The sequence below is a fragment of the Daktulosphaira vitifoliae genome, unplaced genomic scaffold (assembly GCF_025091365.1).
Source record: "Daktulosphaira vitifoliae isolate Bord-2020 unplaced genomic scaffold, ASM2509136v1 Scaffold_1, whole genome shotgun sequence".
NCBI lineage: Eukaryota > Metazoa > Arthropoda > Insecta > Hemiptera > Phylloxeridae > Daktulosphaira > Daktulosphaira vitifoliae.
In genome coordinates, this window is record NW_026099572.1 from 51,386,353 (window position 1) to 51,408,558 (window position 22,206).

Genomic DNA, 22,206 nt, shown 5'->3' on the forward strand with positions numbered 1-22,206 from the left:
TTGTTGACGTGTCTGGGGGGATGGCCGTAGTGATGTCTGTTCCGTTACTCGAACAATCCGATTGGTGAAGCAATCGATCCGAACCTGAGAAGTTATTAATTCTACTATGTGTTGGGTTTGGTTATATAAATAGTATTATGTAAATATATATAAAGTGTTTTGTAAATTAGGAAACGTGTTTTTTTTGTTCTCATTGTTTGGAACAGTTTGTAACACTGTGTATATATGAATATGCGTAACAAATAAGGGAGTTACTCATTTTTTCTTACTTTTTAAGAGATCAAAAAAAGTACTCTCTTATTACACCCTATTTGTTTATCAAAGTAGTTTAATTCCGATTCAAACCGAATTCTTGAAATTTCGTTGTAAGTTATTATAAGATGAGAAAAACCTAAATTCATATACCTCATAATCTTAAAATCGAACTTTTTGAAGTTACTGTTTTANAGTTTAATAACTAAGTTACCCAACCAATCTTTTATTGATATTCATCTGTCCTCGATTAATCTATCAACTAACAATTAAAATTATAAAATCAATTGATGATTTCTATGATATTAAAAAAAGATAAAAACGAGTAAAAATAATATAATAAATAAAATGGGAAAAGTAAAAATGAGCCTATTATCATATTATTAGTGCACATAATAAAAATTAATAAGTATTACATATTAATTAAGAAAATATACAGGGTGTTCAGTAAGTCAGGAAACGGGTTTCTATTGTTCTCATTGTTACAAACAATGAGAACAATAGAAACCCGTTTCCTGACTTACTGAACACCCTGTATATTTTCTTAATTAATATGTAATACTTATTAATTTTTATTATGTGCACTAATAATATGATAATAGGCTCATTTTTACTTTTCCCATTTTATTTATTATATTATTTTTACTCGTTTTTATCTTTTTTTAATATCATAGAAATCATCAATTGATTTTATAATTTTAATTGTTAGTTGATAGATTAATCGAGGACAGATGAATATCAATAAAAGATTGGTTGGGTAACTTAGTTATTAAACTGCTGTAGGTTTTGAATGTGAATAAGCACTATTCTTGACAAAATTGATTAACTAAGACTTTTTTAAAAGTCCAATTGATGGCGTTTTAGTTAGTTAAAACTTTGATATTTTGATGGAGGACGCTAAAATCCATTCAATGTTATAAAAATTACAATAAATTTCATCAATTTTGCTATTCATAAATGAAGATTCGCGCAAATGGTTGTGTGTGTCAACGGAGTTTCATTTATTATTGTTAAATGTTCAGTTTTTTTAATTGAGTTACTCCTCAAATCACAATAATATCTATGAGTTTAATATTTTAAAAGTACGTAAGATGAGTTTACTTAATATGACTCTAAAATTTTCTAATTTTTTCTATGAAATGATAATTATAGTTATAAAATTTTTTGAATTAATTTTTTCTTCTACAGAATTTAAATAGTCAGAAAATTATGAAGATATATTTTTACATAGCTTTAACTTATAATAGAATTTCCGAATATGTTCTTTGTTTTTGATTAAATATAACTAATTAAAAACAACGAACAAAACAACAGAAATACGATTACATATGTCAAGAGATGTAATTTGCAAATTATTAAAAGGGCTACCTATTAAAACATTTATTTTAAATGTAGCTTTATAAATGTCGTAATAGTATTCAAATAAAACTTAATTAATAGTATATAATTGATAATTATCAAAACTGATATAATCTATAACTATTAAATAAATTTTTAAAAAGTTGACTAAATTTTAATAAATAATAGTTTCATTTTAATAAAGAATTTATTTACAATTAATTTTTTGGATTTATAAAGGTGTCCTATTTTTCCAAAAGCAAATATATATATTTTTTGCAAAAATACATATTCAACACTTTTATGTTTTACATATTTATTTTAGTGTATATTAATAATATAAAAAACATTTTAATTTTAGTCTGAAATAACGATTTATTTAATGTTTCAAATAACAAAAACGCGTTAGTAGTTTTAAATGAATGTCAAATATTCGATTTAATTTGAAGTAGCTTATGAAGTTTTATGATATGAGTACCACTGTAAATTATTCTATAGTTTTTATTAAAATGCTAACTTGTATTTTTATTTTCAAATGTGTTTTCGTAACTTTAAACGCTATCCCAGAAATACAAGTAAGTAATTTTTAAGTAGACTAACTTTTATATTAAGTACCCTCAATCATACTTAAAAATAAACATTGTATTTCAGGAACCTAATTGTGATACTACATTCCTCAAAACATACCTGAAATTATTGAGCAAAATTAATCTTAAATTAAAAGAATTTTTGTTTTACAAGTATGATGATTTTTTGGTTTTTGTTATTTATTCAAATGATATGAAATATCTTGAAATGCCATATCAGGAAGATATAACATTCATAAAAAATAAGGAATTAAGTTTAAGGAACTTAAAAAGAACACTAGAATCTTTAGAATGTCTATATGGATTTTTAACTCTTCATATTTTTGAAATCATCAGAAAAGAAATAACGGATATGGTTAGGGACCCTAATAACAGAGAAGAAACCTCCAATGACAAATTAACATTTAATATTAGTATTTTAAAAGAATTTGTAATTAGAATGATGTCAATTTTTATTAATGGATACTTTAATATTAATTCATGGCAATATGAATTTTCATTAAAAATTATTAAAATGGAACCATTAGAATCACAAGAACTAATTGCAACTGAAGAAGCTTTAAAATTATTGGACGACAAAATACTATATTCATCAATTTATAAGTTTTGCTATGAATGTCAAAAAAAAAATTACTTACCAGCATCCCTAAAATTCTTTGAACCGGATATAATTCAAACTGCTCTTAAACCTTTACCTTTTTATAATTATCTCAGTACAATAAAATCTTGCTATTCAAATTTTTTTGAAATTATAAAAAAAAATAAATTTTTAGACTACAAACGAAAAAATGCTTATTTGTTGATTACAGATTATGGTAATTATTTATTTCATATTATAGAAATACATTTTTAGTATTAAGGTATGTAAATTATTTTTTAGGAATTTGGGGTATATTTGAAGTAAAAATTTACTTTTTCATAAACTTTACAAAATTTATTTATTTATTACATAATACTTAGGCAATAAATAACCCTTTGAATAATTTAATGAGGTATATTATAATAATGCACTAAATAGCAAGTGCATTATTAATATTAGTAAATTTAATGTAGTTAATAAATTCAATTTTGATATATCAGTAAAACTTTTGATAACTTATATTGATAACTTCATTATAATTATTTAATAAATTAAAGAATCGTACCACAATACGAAAATATAGATATTACATAAATAGTACCTCATAAAATTTGTAACTTTTTAAGTTACATTTAATGTAACTTAAAAAGGTAAGAATAAAAATTACAAATAAAGTTTCTAGAGTCATCTGTTCTTGCACACATTTCATGTAATTATTTACATTTGATGTAATAAATCCAATTGTCTCCTCTTTTGTCACTTTTAAAAGATTTATAGCAATAAATATACTCTTCGTCAGTTTTATGTTTTTAAATAGTGTTTTTTACTAGTAGTTTTTTTACCAATATAGGTTATTCAACATTTTTTCTTTTGTACTCTTTGTTATTCTTTTTCTTTTTCTTTGATTTAATTATCTTTTTGTAGAAATTTTTCTTCAAGGTAATTTTAATAGAACTAGAAGTCATCAAAATAGAGGGTAATTTATCTCTTTGTTTTCTTGGTGTTGTTGGTAAGTCCAGAAATAACACCTAATAAATTTAATTATAAAATGTTTTAAAAACTTACTGACTTTGAAATAACTGTTGATTCCATTCCATTTTTAAGACTAGAACCTATTATTAATGATGTAGTTCAATCTTCCAATTGACTTGAACTAGGTTGACATAATGTAACATAAATGCAAAATTTTTCACATGAGTGAAAAAAATTGGCGGTGAACTGCCAACCTGCCCTCTGGTTTTACAAAACTTAATTTAGTTTTTTAGCTTCAATGCAAAGCTGAGAAAGTTTGCATCACTTTTAGACTACGTTGAATTGCTTTAATAGATATTTATTCATAAATTATACTTGTAAAGCAACTACTAATATAATGATATAAATAGGAGTTAATTTTGCTTTCTATTATACTTTTAAATCAAAGAACCACTAATTAGGCTATAATTAAGGATATATGAATTAATTTTGTTTTTAGAATAATCTACCAATTTTTTAAAATTAAACACTATCTAAAAATTTGCACCGAAACGTTTCTTATGATAGTGATTTTAATCACTGTCAAATATCATCTATACTTGTCCCAACTATGCCACACATATACTGCGCAGCGACCTTACTGTGCTAACGTTTTTATTTTTTTATTATTATTATTTTTTGTCTGTTCCCACTTTTTCTCAGCTCTCACTGGACCGATTTCTTTCAACGATACGTCAAAAGATTCCAAATCGTATCTAGTTGAAGACATACTTTTAAAAATTGAAAAAATTTTCGTTGTTCCACGTAAATGGGGGAAATATCCAAAAAATTACAATTTTAAAAGTTATTAATTTTCAAAATTTTTTTCACTTTTTTTCATAAAATTAACTTTTTCAAAAATTAACAAATCAAAATAATTTTTTTTATAGAAACCTTAGGTATTTTGCTTTTCTTTAGTATAATTTTTTTTACATTCTAACCTTTTAACTACCTTAAGGAGGGATTCATAACGCAACTTTTTTATGGAAGTCAACTTTTTCAACTTAACATTTGATAATGTTCCAGAAATACTGCGTCCATAAAACATGAAAATGGCTGCCGTATATAAAAAACATGTTATATTGTGTTCATATTTTAGCTTCGATGCGAAGGTGAGAAGGTATTGGTTTACTAAGATGTGTTTTTTTTTGTGTCTGTTCCCATTTTTTCTCAGCTCTCACTGGACCGATTTCTTTCAACGATACGTCAAAAGATCACAAATCGTATCTAGTCGAAGACATTACCCTCAAAAATTGAAAAAAATTCCCTCGTTCCCCGTAAACGGGGGAAACCTCCAAAAAAATTACAAATTTAAAAATCGCTAATTTTCAAAATTTTTTTTACTTAAAATTGCTATAACTTTTTTAAAAATAACCAAATAAATATAATTTTATATAGATGAATGATATCATTACCTTTCATTTGGTATATTTTTTTCATAAATTTAACCCTTAACCTGCCCACAAGGGGGGATTTAAAATGACAACTTTTTCACAAAAAATTAACTTTTTCAACTTAACTTTTGAAAATGATCCGGAAAGTCTTACACTTTTATATATATCTTAAATTAAAGCTAATGTAATTTACTTTATTATAGTAAAAAAAAAACTTCGGACTTTATTTTATCTTCACGGTGAAAATGGCTACCAAATGCTATTATTGTGTAAAAATTCTCGATTTTATTTTTTACATTTTTAACTTTATAATGCTATGACATATTGAAAAGTGTATGGATCAACATTATTTTTTTATGAGAAATAATATTTTTTAATAATCCCTTTTTCATTCAGGATATTAATAAGAAAATAGCAGATCATGTAGCTTTTGGAATAATCCACCAATTTTTTAAAATTAAACACTATCTAAAGATTTGCATCGAAGCGTTTTTTTTTGATAGTGATTTTAATCACTGTCAGATATCATTGTACTTGATCCATCTATGCCACGTCACCACTGTGCCGCGACCCACCTGTGCTGGGTTTTTGAGATTATTACTAATTAGAAACACATGAAAAAATTAATTAAAATAATTTTTTTATCAAGTAATTATTGATTTTTATTATATTAAAAATAATCCGCACAAAATTTCAATCCAAAATGTCATTTTTAACTTATTTTTTTGATCCTTTAAAGTTGATTTTTATAATTTAAAAATGTTGAACCTTTAAACACAATTTTAACTCAACTAGCAAGTTTAGAATTTATATCATTTAAAAGAAAATGTTATGTGTAATAAAATATACTATTTTTTAGATTGATATGTGATCAGAAACTTATATAATTACTATTAATAGTAAATTTATAAAGAAAACTCAACATTTCGATAAAAATGTTCTGTTGTATTATATTATAATAAATCATTTAAATAGAAGTCTTGGTAAGCATTTCTGTGCAACTCTTGGCATTTGAATAATTATTCATTTATACATTCATATATACTGCAATTATAATATATTGATTATTCATACGTAACATAATAATCAAACATAAATATTTGTTATATTCAGTGCTCGAATTGGCCAAAAATAAGTAGGGGAGCTCAACTTAACAATTTGAAAACTGCGTCCCTAGTATTTTGAAGACCTTTTTTTTTTTTTTTACTCATTACTTTATTTAGTATTTATTAATAAATCATATTTCATTATCATACTAATATTTAAAAAAAAAAAAAGAGGTGTTATTTTCCACCGTCCTCCTGTCCCAATAAAAAAAATAGTTGGGGTGCGCAAAACAATTTTAAAAAAAGTAGAGGAGTTACGTCCCCCAGCGCACCCCCCCAATTCGAGCACTGGTTATATTAATTAGAAGGATTTTGTTATTATTTAGTCAATATGCGATACTTTAATTTCATATTTGAAATAGGTGCAAAATGGGTTTAGAAAAGTATATTTTGGTCTCTGATGAAAATTGCTTGTAGACCATTAAATTTATTTATAAGTAACACAATTTATTTTAAAAAGTATTGCATGAAGCACTTTTTACAACTTTTATACATGTTTGTCATAGAAGTAATATCTACTTAATAATTTTTATAATTTCCCCGTAAAAATTACAATACTAACTTATTCAATATCAATTTTATATTCTATTTAATTGCTATAATAAATATTTATTCATAAATTATACTTTTAAATCTAAGAACTACTAATCAGGATATAAATAAAGAAGTAATTGATTCTTTTGCTTTTTGAATAATCCATCAATTTTTTAAAATTAAACACTATTTATAAATTTGCATCAAAGCGTTTCTTGTAATAGTGATATTAATCACTGTCGGATATCATCTATACTTGTCCCTACTATGCCACGACCATAATTTTCTACCGTTTGTGATGGTGTCACGTTACCATTATTGTAAGAATTTATTATAATAAAATATAGACAGCACATCCTGTTCTAGTGACTGACGAATTAACAATTAATATTTATTGCAAAATTGGCAATCATCCAAATTATTATAAAAACCCAAAACTCCTGGTTATCTTGGTCAGTCGACTCCAGTGCCTTGTGTCATTCATCAGTCCCAATACTCGGTTGTCGCTATTCGGCTTACTGCTTAAAGTAAGTCTTTGTTTTTCCTTTTTAATCTGCCTACTCTCGTCTTCGATATTTCAGAGTACTTATGTCTTGTACTTCGTCTACACCTCATACCTAGGTGTCACTCTTATTTCTTTCTTATAATAACGGCTATTTGACACAGCTATCCCGTAGTGTCAGCTGAGCACGGTAACTGCTGTATGATTACACGAACGTAAAAACCTAGTCAGCAGACTCAACAACAGCGTCATACACACATACACATCTTAGTCCTCTTTACTTTTATTTGTGTTACAACACGTTTTTTACATAGTTTCTGTCCATACTAGGGGATATTATCTGTAGTATATATAATATTAATACACATATGAATATTAGAAAAATATAAGATTGTATAAAGAATGTATAAAATATATTCAATGAAGGGTAGATGACACAATTATTTATCTTGTTCAATATGCTTTTTAAATGAAACTCCTTATAATTATTTAAACAACAACAATTAAATTAAAAGTAATTCACACATATTAATTGTTACATCTAACAATATCTAATACCGTAAAAAAAAATTATTTTTATATATACGAAAAACCATTTACTAAAAAATATCAAAGTTTTAGCGGAACCATGAAAAAGTAATAAATGATAATGAAATTATTGGTATTAATTAATTGGGTCATTTATTTATCTTATCTTAATGGATTAACCATTAATGTAATATATATTTTCATTTTCTTTTTAAATTCACATTGTTCAACTTGTTCCTCCTTCTACTCACAATTAGTGTGTCTTAACATAGAAAAAAATAATAATAATACTATGAAATAGCTAATTTTCCAATAGTTTTCAGATGGCTTTTTCAAAAAAAAAAAAATTTTAATAATATATATATTTTATAATTGCCTTAGAGAAGAAGGAAAGTATACCTGATGTGGAATTTGAAATGAAAAAACAAAAATTAATTGAATCTTTAAAATTAAGTGAATCAGAAATTTATTCATTAGAAAGAAATACAATTGATCATAGCAAAAGTGAAATGTGGAGGAAAAATTGGGGTTTAAGGTTGGCTTCAAGACATTTTGGTCGTGTCTGTACTTTACAACCAACAACTTCTAGAGATTCTACTTTAAAAAGAATATTGTATTCATATTCAACATTTTTGATGCCAAATATATCGTCTTATAATCCAAAGTTAGTTGCATAATAAATAAGTTTAAAAATTGGTACTAAAAATCATATTATTCTTTTTTTTTTTTTGAATTTAAGTCCTGGCAAATTGTATGGCATAAAAAATGAAAAATTAGCTTTAAAAGACTTTGAAAAAAAAACTGGGAAAAAAGTAAAGCTAAGTGGGATATTTGTCGACGAAAAAACTTGCTTTTTTATAGCAAGTCCAGATGGAATAATTGATGATGATGGCATTATAGAAATTAAATGTCCGTATGGAGCTCAAAATATGACTATTCAAGAAGCATTTAATCATGGTAAACTAAAATTTATGTCATGGATCAAAAACAAAGATAACTTCCATTTAAAACGTGATTCAAGCATTTACTATCAAATTCAAGGACAGCTTCATATAACAAAAAAACAGAAATGTTATTTTGTTATTTGGACTGAAAAAGGTTAAGCTTAATTTTAATGTTCATTCTTGTATTTTTAATTATTTTTGTTAATTAATATTAGATAAATATAGGGTAGATATAGGTAATACCTTCCCTTTAAGGTAAAAATATATATTTTTAAATCTGATTTAGTAATATTTGTACCTCAACGCGAAAGAAATATAGACTTGGAATTTTCTAGCTTTTGATATATTGTTTCAATATTTGCCATTTTTCAGGAAAGAAAAAATAAATATAAAATTCCAATGGTATCTTGCACAAATTGACATTTTTAAAGTGCTTAAACAAATCTTATTGTTAAATTTAATTCGTAATTTTCGGAGCATCATCTTTTTCTATACTAAATTATGAAAAATCCATTTCTGTGACTTACTAGTTCTTAGAAGTAAGTCACATATACATTATATATATATATATATATATATATTTTTGTACATAAATAACTTAATTTTGTTGTTTGTCTTGGATAATTATTATGAAATAATGGACACAATAATAGCTGATAACCTCTTAAGTTACAGCAAGAAGAAACTATATTTAATTCTTTTATATAATCCTAGTTCAATTTAACTTGGCTGCGCGGGTAAAAGATCATGTATCCAAACAATTAACTTTCCCAGAAAGCAAAAAAAAACAACTTATTTTAATATTAGTTATTTTGACATCTCATCATTTTAAATATTATTAAAGGAATGCACATTGAAATAATTACTAAAAAAGATACATTTTGGGAACATAAAATGGAGAAATATTTGATTGATTTCTACATGAATTACATGGTTCCAAAAATTATTGAACTTCAAACACAATTTGAATTATCCAGTGAATCTAAATAATTATAAATTTGAAATTACATTTGTAACAATGTAAATATATACATGTGTTCATCAATGATTTGCAATATTAATTGATTTAAAGAAAAAATAAATAAAATAAAATTTATTGTTTTAATTTATAACTCTTCTTTTTTTTCAAAATTAGAGTCAATTTAATAAATTTTTTCTTGAAAATAAAAAATGTTTAATTTATATTTTTAATATAAATCAAAATTTTTGCAGTGCAATAAAACCTCATCAATAAAACTTCATACTCATATTTTGACAAATTACTATGTAACGTGACAAAATGTGAATTTTATGATATAGATCAGGGATGGCGAACCTTTTTGTACTAGCGTGTCAAAAAAAAATGTTGGTTGAATTTTGTTTTCCCTGCGTGTCAACTAGTTTTATAACCCTTTTTCATACTTAAAAATTCCTATATCCATGGTTTGAATGATAAAAAACATGTCAAATATTACATTATCAAACAATTTAATTATATTAGATACGAAAAGTATATGTATCACGTCAGTATGTAAAAAAAATTAATTTATAAAAAATTAAAAAATATTGAAATGTTAAAATATAAAATTTTTATACATGAATTTTTAATGAGAAATTTGTTGCTGCATTTTATTGGCTAATGAATCAATTCTTGGACTGTACTTGGTCGATTTTAATTGAACACATGCTTCACTTAAATCTGTTCCAAGACGATTCCTTACAGTTGATTTAATAAAATTCATTGAAGAAAAAAGCTGCTCACACGCATAAGTTGATCCAAACATTGTCAATAAAGAAAGAGCTAGTTTTTTCATAGATGCAAATGAATTTGGAAGACTTTTCCACTCATTAAGAATCAAATTTTCCGATTTAAAATTCCTACCAATTTCATGATGATTATTTTCTAGCTCATTATTCAAATTAATAAATTTATTTCTCCAAATATTACTTCCCTGAAATTCTATTAACTCCATTTCTAAATTGTCAATATTTAACCACTCAAAAAAACTAAGTTTAAGTTCTTCAAATTTAATATTATGTGGATTTAATAAAAACTGTAATGTTGAATCTAGATGACGAAATTGGGAAAATCTGCTTGAAAATAATTCGTATGCATTTTTTAATATTTTTACATATTTGGTTATTATTAATTTCATATCAAACTGATCATCTTTAAAATGTTTTTCTATTAATTGCTTTTTCAAATAAGGAAAATATTTCAAGTTTTCATTTTGTAGATCTTTACAAAAAACTTCAATTTTTTTTTCAAAAATTTTAATATTATCAAACATAGTTAAAACTGTTTGACCTCGGCCTTGGAGTTTTTTATTTAAATCATTATAAATTGCAGTAAAATCTGTGAAAAACATCAAATCATTCAACCAATTTAAATCAGTAAGCTCTGGATAATCTTGAGATTTGTCCGACAAAAATAAACGTACTTCTGCCAGTAATTCAACAAATCGATGAAGAACTTGCCCGCGACTCAACCATCGAACACTATTATACATAAGAAGGCCAGAGTATTGCGATTCCACCTCTTCTAATAATTTGGCAAACTGTCGATTGTTTAAAGCTCGAGATGTTATGAAATTGACAATTTTTGTAACAGTTTCCATTACTTTTTGAAGCGATTTCATACTATCTTTTGCACACAACGCTTCTTGGTGTATAATACAGTGAAAGTTGATTAAAGGATGCAAAATTTCATTGGAAAAAAGTTTAATAAATCCATTGTTTTTACCAACCATATTTGGAGCGCCGTCAGTAGTTATTGAAACAATATTTTGAATATTGATTTTTAAATTTATAAACTCTTTATGTACTTCATCCATAATATCACGACCAGTTGTTTTAGTAGAAATTGTTATTAATTTTATTAATTCTTCTTTCATAATATTAACACTAATAAATAGAACAAAAACTGCTACACGAGCTTGGGAAGTTACATCTGTACTTTCATCAAGACAAATCGAAAAAAAGTCTGCTGAAGCTAAATCAGTTTGAAGCTGATTTGATATATCGCCACTCATACATAAAATTCGTTCTTTAACAGTATTTCTACTAATAGGTAAATCTTGAATACGTTTTATTATTTCATTTTTATTCACAAAATCATGAAATAAAGTATTTGATGTCATTAAAAAAACTTCTTTTATGTATTCTCCATCGGAAACTGGTTTACCATGCTGTACAATACAGTGGGATACAGAAAAACTAGCAGCTGTTAAATTATTGTTTGGTATAAAAGCAGCTTTGAAATTATTTGATTGATTTTTAAAACGTTTCAATTTTTGCGAAATTAATTCCAACTTTTCTTCAGTTGATAAAGAAAACATGTTTGTATTAATTGTTTCAAAGTGTCTTTTTACATTAAAACTGCGACTAACTACTGTTTCATTACATAAACAACATAACACTTTATTATTTTTTTGAACTACCCCATAATCTACGGTCCATTGTTCGTGAAATGATCTTCCACTTTTACTTTTTGACATCATTTATTAAAAAATATAACCTTTAAATTATTATAAAAATAACACTCACCAATAATGAAAACTGCCAAAACGATTCATTTAGACAAGTCAAAGGCAACGATAAAATTTAACACATGAAACACATTCGATTCGACGAATGAGTAATGACTAACGCTAGCCGTGGATCAGTTTTACACGTTATATCCGTTATATAAATATATACCTAATAATGTTCTTATCGAATAAGATTTTCTTATCGAAAAGTAATAAAATTAATAGTTTGAGCAGTGTAGATATTCAATTCAATGCGTGTAGGTATAATACCATAAATTTAATATTTCATTTTTGTAATCTCAATTTATTTTAGTCTACGTCCTACGACCAGTGGTTTTTGATGACAAACTTTTACATAGATCCGTGTGTCACTAAAATAGTATGCGCGTGTCACTCTGTGACACGCGTGTCATAGTTTCGCCATCTCTGATATAGATAGATTACTGTTTTGCTTTGCTAATGGGCGCGCGTACGTTATATCCGGCCGTGTAATCAGAAAACTGTACTGTTGCTGTCAAGGTGAACGCTATACACACAATATTCTTTATCAGTTTAATAATCGTTCCTTATATGACACATACACTGGCCACCACTGTCAATTCCTGTATAATTTTAATATTGTTCATATTTTTATCTGTTTTATATTTTGTAAATTGTTAAGCCGATACCCTCTCACAAACGTAATCGTCGTCGTCGTTATGTCTCGCCCGGTGTGTAAGAAAAATTTGTGTTCTCTTCTCTTTGAACCACCGTCGTGGTATTGTTTCTGTGTGCGGGCAGCCAATAATAGTTTTTTTTCGTGTGTGTCGTTCATTATAATAATGTACAAATTTAACTAGGCGTCGGCCATTTCCGGGGCCGAGATCCCCATCTTAGGATTTGTCCCATCCGGGACTGGTTATCGTATATTGTTTTTATTTTATTTAATATATTGTTTTGAGCCTTTTTCTATCTTAAATTTATTTTTTTTACGAGCTGTATATAATTTTAGCTATAATTAATAAATACTAGGTTATTGGTCAGTGGTGTGTCGTGTATATATATTATTCCCGCAGTGCCCAAGTACGGTCCGGCCGACCAGATTACAGAAATTATCCGCCACGCCCGGAGTACACGGACTTGTTCCGATGCGGAAGACACTTCACGTGTAATATTTAAAAGTTGTAGGTTAAATATTTTTTTGTCTTAATAATTGTTTTTTTTTCTCTCTTTTGTCCCTTCGTTTGCAGAGTGGTTTTTGCCTTCGGGTTTTGTCCACTATTAACTTAACTAATAATTTAATAAAGTCCTCTTAATTTTCTTAATCAACAAAAATCTTTTTATTGCGTGAATATCTTCAATATTCACGTGTATATTATTTCTTTTTCCTTTTAAATCATTTTCTCTAGTTTTAAGGTCACGGTCTTCGACATACTAAAGTATGTCCACCACTGGTGACATCAAATAAACCTATTTGTTATATTTACAAGGTATCAGCGTATAATAGTCTACAACAACACTTTATATTTTAGTATATGTATATATAATTTTTTTAATCCACTTTGTTTCATCAAAGTGCATATTATTGGTTTTCTTATTATTTTTTATTTTTTTTTCTTAAATCCACTTAAGTGGTTGGCGACCCGATTTCCTTTTGCAAGGGATCCATGAGGGTGGCGACTCCACAATCCGTTGCGTGGCCAAAGTCGTCACCTCTCAACTATAAACACCAGTGCCCGCACAGGGGCAAACTAGGCAAGGTATTTGCCATAGGATCAGGGCCATAAGACTCCACATATAGCAATTGCGTAGGTTTTGCTTAAGGGTGGTATACACAAAACATATTTTCATAAACCTACTCTCAGTAGAAAAAAATATTGTATATTTGCCATGTAATTTATTTATTCGAGAATCTATACATCTATAAATATTGTAGAAAAAAAATTAAATTACACTATTTTGTGATAAATTTAAAGTTTAGTTTGTATAGTTTAGTTAGGGATTAACAAAGATGTTAAATAATATGTCACAATGAATTCGTTTATATATGTTATTTTTAGTATCGCGCTGTCCGTCAATCCAGTGACACTTAATATTTGTACTCTTATTTTTATGTATATATACATCATATTTCATTATTAAAAATTATTAATTATTATAAATTTTAATTGTAGTATTTTTGTAATAAATATAAACACCAAAACACTACAAATTGGTGACCTCTAAAATGAACAACAAATCCGATAGTGCGATAGTAAGTGTGCGTGATGACGCGACCGGTAATGATGGCCGAGACCATATCGAATACGGCGAGCCCAATATGAATTCAACGCGAGCGTTTAAAATCCCAACTTTCTGGCGCACCAACCCAGAACTTTGGTTCAAACAAAATGAATCAGTTTTTTATACAACCAANTTCAAACAAATTGAATCCGTTTTTTATACAACCAGAATTACAGCTGACGCAAGTAAATTTCATCATGTTGTTTCCTCTATGGAAAGTGAAATTCTTGCTCAAGTTAGTGACATAATACTCAATCCACCAGAAACGAAAATGTACGAAGCATTAAAAACCCGGCTTATCGAAAGATTTTCCGAATCTGAACAATGTCGGCTTAAAAAATTACTGACTGAAGTCGAACTCGGTGATCGGAAACCATCCCACTTTCTTTCAGAAATGCGTCAACTAGCTAATGGAAAAGTAACTGATGAAATACTCAAAACACTATGGATACAAAGGTTACCATATCAGGTAAAAACTATAATTTCAGCTAGCAACGACAAGTTGGATAACTTAGCTTCGATGGCAGATAAAATTATCGAAATATCGGACAGCCGGAATGATGGTTTTTCCATTTCCAGCGTTAGTGACAAGGTCACAAACCGTCAGTCACATGAACAAGCTGACGATGCAACGACAATAAGAAAAGTGGAACATCAGATCGCAGCACTCACACAAGCAGTAGAGCGACTTAGCAACAGCAACTCTCGTAGCTACAATAGGCGTCACTCAAAATCACCTATGCGCCGAGACAATTCACGACCACGATATGATACGTGTTATTATCATTACCGATTCAAAGATAAGGCTACTAAATGCAAACCACCGTGTAAATACCAGCACACGTCGGAAAACTATAAACGATCTACTATCGAAACGACCGACGGTAGTGAATTTCAATCTCGTCGTCTATTTATTGTTGACAAAATAACAAAAACTCAATACTTAATTGATACTGGTGCGGACTTTTCGGTTTGGAATATCCTTGGGCATCTTCGCTTTTAAAGACGATTCAGCGTACATTAAGTTACTCAAAAAATTTCCGCAAGTATTAAGAACAAACATGATCCCAATGGATTGTAAACATAACGTTACACATCATATCATCACTAAAGGACCACCACTCTTCGATAAACCAAGACGCCTTCCTCCGGATCGACTAGAGATCGAAAAAAAGAATTTGCATATTTAGTGGAACAGGGCATATGCCGACCTTCAAATAGTCCGTGGGCCAGCCCATTACAACTAGTAAAAAAGAAGAACGGTGAATGGAGATCGTGCGGCGACTTCCGTAGGTTAAACGCAGTCAAATTACCGGACAGATACCCCATTCCACACATTCAAGACATCACACAGCGATTGCAAAATAAAAGTAATAAGTAATAAGTAAAAGTAATAAAAGCTTTTAACCATATACCAATAGAACCGTCCGATATTCCAAAAACAGCTATTACAACACCTTTTGGGTTATTTGAGTTTGTTCGGATGGGATACGGTTTTAAAAATGCAGCTCAAACATTTCAGCGTTTCATACACGGTGTTTTAAAAGACTTAGATTTTTGTGAAGTGTATTTGGACGATATTTTAATTGCATCGTCTTCAACACAAGAGCATTTGAGCCACCTCGAACGTGTATTACAACGACTCAGTGAGTACGGCATTGTGATAAATACGAATAAATGTATATTTGGAAAAGAAGAGGTACTATTTTTAGGATACATCATATCGGGTAACGGTCTTAGACCAAATCCTGAAAAACTGGAAGCGATAGACAAATATCCACGGCCGAATAATGTACAAGAGCTTCGACGTTTTTTGGCTATGTGCAATTTTTACCGCCGTTGTATCCCAAACGCAGCAAGTACACAAGCTATTCTTCACGATTATCTTAAAAACAGCAAAAAAAACGACAAAACACCAATTGTATGGACCGATCAATCAACGGGAGCGTTCGAGAAAACTAAAGAAGACTTAAAGCGAGCCACAACATTATCGTATCTAGATCCGGCCGCGAATATTCAATTACGATGTGACGCGTCAGATATGGCGATAGGCGCAGTAATAGAACAATTTAAAAACGGCGTTTGGCAACCACTTGCTTTTTTCTCTCGCAAACTTGACCAAACACAAAAAAAATACTGTGCATACGATCGTGAACTTCTTGCGGTATATGAAGCCATTAAGCATTTTCGCTATATGCTGGAAGCCCGTGAATTTGAAATAATTACGGACCATAAGCCGTTAGTATACGCATTCACACAACACTCAGATAAATTACCACCTCGACGTGCACGACAACTTGATTTTATTAGTCAGTTTACAACATCAATACGGCACGTAACAGGTACACAGAATACAGTGGCCGATGTGTTATCGAGAATAGAAACTATAAATGCACCGCCACCGCTAGATTATGACAAGTTATCTTACAACCAGTTAGCAGACGCAGAACTATTGTCGTTATTGTCAAAACCGGAANGCTTACGACCAGTTAGCAGACGCAGAACTATTGTCGTTATTGTCAAAACCGGAATTATCGATAAAACTAGAGCTCGTAAATATGCCCACTACGAACACAAATATTTACTGCGACACTTCTAATGGTAGACAACGACCGTATCTTACCAAACAATTTCGCCGCAATGTGTTCAATTGTCTACATAATCTCGCTCACCCAGGTATACGGTCAACAATAAAATTAGTGAGTAGTCGTTTCGTGTGGCCGTCGATGAACAGTGATTGTGCGAAATGGACTCGTGCGTGTTTAGCGTGTCAAAAGTCAAAAATAACGCGACATGTTATAAGTCCGTGTGGTATTTTTAATGTGCCGAGTGATCGTTTTTCACATGTACACATCGATATAATCGGCCCTATGGTCATGTCACGTGGTTGTACTTACTGTTTAACCGCTATAGGCAGATTTTATAGATGGCCAGAAGTTTTTCCAATTCAGGATATTTCGACTGAAACCATAGCTCGTACGTTGTTTGAAGGCTGGATAGCTCGATATGGAGTTATGGAGAGATTGACAACAGATCAAGGACGGCAATTTGAGTCTACTCTGTTCACCGCAGTAACGCAAATTTTAGGGTTTAGAAGAATACGTACATCAGCATATCATCCACCAGCCAATGGTTTAGTTGAACGATTCCACCGATCACTTAAAACGGCAATAAAGTGTTACGAGACTGAGCACTGGACAGATGTACTCCCCTCAGTTCTTATGGGCCTTAGATCAGTGATTAAAGAAGATCTAGGTTTAACACCTGCAGAAATTGTATTTGGAAGTACGATTAGATTACCTAATGAGTTTTTTATGCAGTCATCAGTGGCAACAGACCCTTGTTCCTTTGCTGAAACACTAAAGAAAACAATGGAAACCATACGCCCAGTGTCAACTTCAAATCACGGCAGTAAAAAAGTTTTTATATATAAAGATCTAGCATCCTGTTCACACGTTTTCGTTCGGGTCGACCGGGCCAAGAAACCGCTAGAACAACCATATGAAGTCCGTACAAAATTGTTCAACGGTACGAAAAAACCTTTAAATTATTAATTAGGCAAAGAGAATGTATCATATCAATAGACAGACTGAAGCCATTTTTCAACGAAAATGAAGATAATAACACAAATCTATCAAAAACAACGAACCAGCACAACCAGAGAAATACAACTACAAGACCAACAATAATACAAACAAAACAAACCAAGTCAGGAAGAACCATCCGCCTCCCCGTAAGGTTTTTGTAAATTGTGAGTTGTATTACTTTTATATTTGTATTTGTATTTTTATATTTGTAACTATGTATGTTAAACGTAAAATTATCGTTTTCACTGGGGGGGTAATGTAGGGATTAACAAAGATGTTAAATAACATGTAACAATGAATGCATTTATATATGTTTATATATTTTATCTTAGATGTATACTGCAGTACGATAACACTCCGTGTATTATTTTTAGTATCGCGCTGTCCGTCAATCCAGTGACACTTAATATTTGTACTCTTATTTTTATGTATATATACATCATATTTCATTATTAAAAATTATTAATTATTATAAATTTTAATTGTAGTATTTTTGTAATAAATATAAACACCAAAACACTACAAGTTAAAAAAATTTTACTTTCTATATGCATTTTAAATAATGAACCCCTCTGTATATATGGTTCGAAATGGACCATATATACAATAATCGGAATAATAATTTAATTGGAAATGGTCTGATTAAAAAATGTATCCTAAATGATAAAGACTAATGATGATGACTGGTTAATGTGAATGGAATGCGAATGAAGTCGTTGGCATGACAATTGAACTAGGCAAAATTTACTGTCGCGAACAGTAATTCAAAGTGTACGAGTGTAATTCTCAATGAGTGTATCGTAAGGGCGATAAACAATAACGCACAAAGGTGTGACAGATATATAAGCGTTCGCAGGCATTGTAGAGCCATATAACAAGACGAATTAAGATGGCGGGGAAAACGCAAAAAATTTCAAAAAAGGACCGTCAGTAATTTGATATACAACGATCGCGTACGTAATCATACAGCGTAATGATTCTCTCGCACAACCGGTGGTAGTAATACGAGTGGCATTATCAGTCATAACAAAAATATAACAAAACGCTCTCTACTAACTACATATCCAACAGTATTCTTTATTAAAATCAGCCAAAAATTTTCATGGACAGGCATAAATATAAAACGCACATTACAAATAGAATATTTTTGAGCTTCACATTGACACGGTACCATATATTTTGTGATACGTTTAATACACGGTTACCTCGTCTCTTTCATCAGCCGTCTTATTACATGGCGAGCTTAACCTGTTTACAGTACCCCTGCTATCTAGCTAGGTTGCAAAGTCCATCTACTGGAGCGTGATCGCCATCGGTGAACGCTCCCTCTCTTGTTTCTGACGTCCTACACGAACTTATGCTATGTGCCGTTTTTACATATCGCAAGGTACTTTTATATAAATTATTAAAAATCAAAAGAATTTGTATTTCTTTTCTGGCATTTAGTTTTAAATAAAAATATAAATAATATTAAATTCAATAATAGATTAAAATTAAGTTCTTCGAACATATTAGTTATTAAAATCAGTCAGATGAGTGATGAAAATTTTTATGGACAAATATAAAAAAACGCTCATTATGGTCATATCATAATAATATATATTATGTTAATACTTATTTCTAATATACAGAGTCATTTTTTTTATCATTAACCATTAAATTAACAAAAAATAAAAATACTACTAGACACGAAATATTTCTAGTATTTATAAATAATTAAAAAAATAGTTTTTTTTCCAGATTATTATGGATTTTGATTTTGTATTCATATAGTATTAATCTATTTACAGTAATTATAAATATTTTCGATAATAATGTACGACTACTTTTATGGAGTGTTTTTACTTTGTTATTAATATATGAATATATAATAATTCAAAAATATACGCTTTTTCAATGCTCGTAATAAAATCAACGTCCAGATTTAAACAATTTCAAATTTGCTGGCTTATATAATTACAATATAGTAAATAATATATATCTTGATTAGCTGGCTGCTAATAATTTGCAATTAACTATTATTTTTATATGATTTATTTATTCGTTGCTGGCCAAAATATTTTGAAATATTTCATATATAAGAGGCTGCATTTTGTTATTCTTTCGACACATTTTTGTGATTTGTCTTAAGTTCAATACGTGTTTAATAACTGTTCAATCCGTTTTGTTTCTACGTGCAAACTACAAGAATAACAATGGCTGTTTCATGCGCCCAAGAACAATACTCTTTGGAGATGCAGCTGATTTTACTCGCAACCAATGTCAAGTACTTTGAGATGTACCGCGAATTTCAGTGGCTCTTTCCTCGTCGTTATTTCAATAAAAATGACGATTTCGACAAAGTATCTTTTGCTGCTAATGTCCGTGAGATTGCCAATTTTACGGAGTGGAAAATGTGCAGCGATCAAGTGTCGTATCAGCAACTACCGGCGAAGGATATTTTTCAGCACGTTGTCGAGTTGTCTGTTAAATCTGAAAATGCGCTGCGTTTGTTATGTCCAGAAGATGAAAAGCGTTTCATGAAAATGGTTATATCAAACGACTCCGACTTATCTTTGGAGACATTTGACGGGTATCAGTACTACTCAATATTCTCCATAGGCACTAGTTATCCGTTTCAGTTCACNTACTACTCAATATTCTCCATAGGCACTAGGTATCCGTTTCAGTTCTCCGAAGACGATAAGCGTTTCGTTTTAAGAGGATGTCGGATGAGTGATGTCACTTCCTACCTGCTTGGCCAACGAAAATATGAGATAAACGCGACACCGCAGTTGTCGAACGCGCTCAAGACATCCCCAGCTATCAAGTGTTGCGGTAACAACAGTCTGGGTGATGAACTTAAAGCAGTACTCGTTTTCCGTGTCCCGAATGGATCTTATTGTCATAAACCGTTGGCAAAAAACACGAGGCCTTGTTTTTTGTTGATATTATCCAAAACAACTCGAAAGGCGATCGCCAAGTGCAAGCCAGTAATGCGAGTAAAACCAACTCCTAGAGCTATAAAGCCGCTGATTATAAGGCATAGACAGCCTGAAGCTTTTAATCGTCGTGGCAGTAGAAGGGCTAGGCCTGCCAACACATATTTTTCAGTACCAAGTTAACCATTCCAAGCGTTACAAGTGAGATGATATCGTGGATGCTAGGTAACTGATCATTTATAAATATTCATGGTCATAATTATGTATATTTTCTGTTGAGAAATATCTCGATTTATGTTATCTGTGCAAGTTCAGATTTTTTAATTGTTTATTACATTTTTCATTTACTTTTTTGTATTTGTTTTTCTTTTATTAAATCTGTATATTTGTTGAAAACATATTGTTGTCAAGTACATTGTTAAATATATATTTTTTGTATTATATGTATATTTTTTGTAATAAACTTTGTTGATTATTAATCAGTGATTGTTTTTTTATTACCTATATAATATACAAATAAATGATTACACCCAAAGAAAAACGTCAATCAATTTTGATAGAGAAATTTTATCAAGGGTTTATGATAATGTTTTATTAATACGAACATAATAATTATTCTTATGAATAATTATTGTTCAATNAACAAAATAACTATTCTTATAAATAATTATTGTTCAAGACAAGAAAAAAAAATATCATATTGATAAATATATCATAGATTCAATAGTAATGATATATTTATCAAATTGAACAATGAATTTATTATATAGATCGAGGTTTTTCTCTGGGTGNTTGTTTTTTTATTACCTATATAATATACAAATAAATTATTACATAAAAGATTATAATGAAGCGATTTAATTAAACTATTATTAATATAATTAAGTCGACTGTTATGCTATACTTCTACACATATATGTGATTATTAACCTTCTGATACTTAGACTATTTGAAAAATTATATTTTGTTGATATTTTTCAACCACCTTATTGAGTGAAATATCTACAGCTAAAACAAAGAAGAAAAAAGAAAGAAAGTAAGAGTATTATATATATGTGTGTATGTATAGTTTTTAACATTTAAAAAATTTATTTAAAATTAATCATGAGAGAAGGTATTTCAGTAGTATTTTGATAAGAAATGGATCTTAT

General features: G+C 29.1%; 2 protein-coding genes across 2 annotated transcripts; one reads left to right on the forward strand and one right to left on the reverse strand.

Moving 5' to 3' along the window:
* The first annotated feature begins 1,968 nt into the window (after positions 1–1,968).
* Positions 1,969–9,826, forward strand: LOC126896992 (uncharacterized). Its single transcript, XM_050670308.1, has 5 exons — positions 1,969–2,165; positions 2,242–2,992; positions 8,214–8,496; positions 8,572–8,930; positions 9,621–9,826. Exons 1-5 carry the CDS (start codon positions 2,046–2,048, stop codon positions 9,764–9,766), a joined length of 1,659 nt encoding a protein of 552 aa, XP_050526265.1. The 5' UTR covers positions 1,969–2,045; the 3' UTR covers positions 9,767–9,826.
* Positions 9,827–10,359: 533 nt separating this feature from the next.
* On the reverse strand, positions 10,360–12,093 carry LOC126894390 (general transcription factor II-I repeat domain-containing protein 2A-like). Its single transcript, XM_050665368.1, has 3 exons — positions 11,940–12,093; positions 11,064–11,831; positions 10,360–10,775 (listed from the first exon to the last, which is right to left on the reverse strand). Exons 1-3 carry the CDS (start codon positions 12,091–12,093, stop codon positions 10,360–10,362), a joined length of 1,338 nt encoding a protein of 445 aa, XP_050521325.1.
* Between the last annotated feature and the right edge of the window lie 10,113 nt (positions 12,094–22,206).

Bases quoted from the DNA above. Each gene is read 5' to 3' on its own strand.
- LOC126894390 (XM_050665368.1), bottom strand. From the start codon at position 12,093: ATGTTTTCTTTATCAACTGAAGAAAAGTTGGAATTAATTTCGCAAAAA. The intron at 11,832-11,939 runs GTAAACCAGTTT...AACGTATTCAAG, and splicing joins CCACTGTATTGTACAGCATG to ATTTACCTATTAGTAGAAAT. The intron at 10,776-11,063 runs GTCAAACAGTTT...TTAAATTTGAAG, and splicing joins TAAAAAACTCCAAGGCCGAG to AACTTAAACTTAGTTTTTTT.
- LOC126896992 (XM_050670308.1), top strand. From the start codon at position 2,046: ATGAAGTTTTATGATATGAGTACCACTGTAAATTATTCTATAGTTTTT. The intron at 2,993-8,213 runs GTAATTATTTAT...TAATTGCCTTAG, and splicing joins TTTGTTGATTACAGATTATG to AGAAGAAGGAAAGTATACCT. The intron at 8,497-8,571 runs GTTAGTTGCATA...TTTGAATTTAAG, and splicing joins ATATCGTCTTATAATCCAAA to TCCTGGCAAATTGTATGGCA.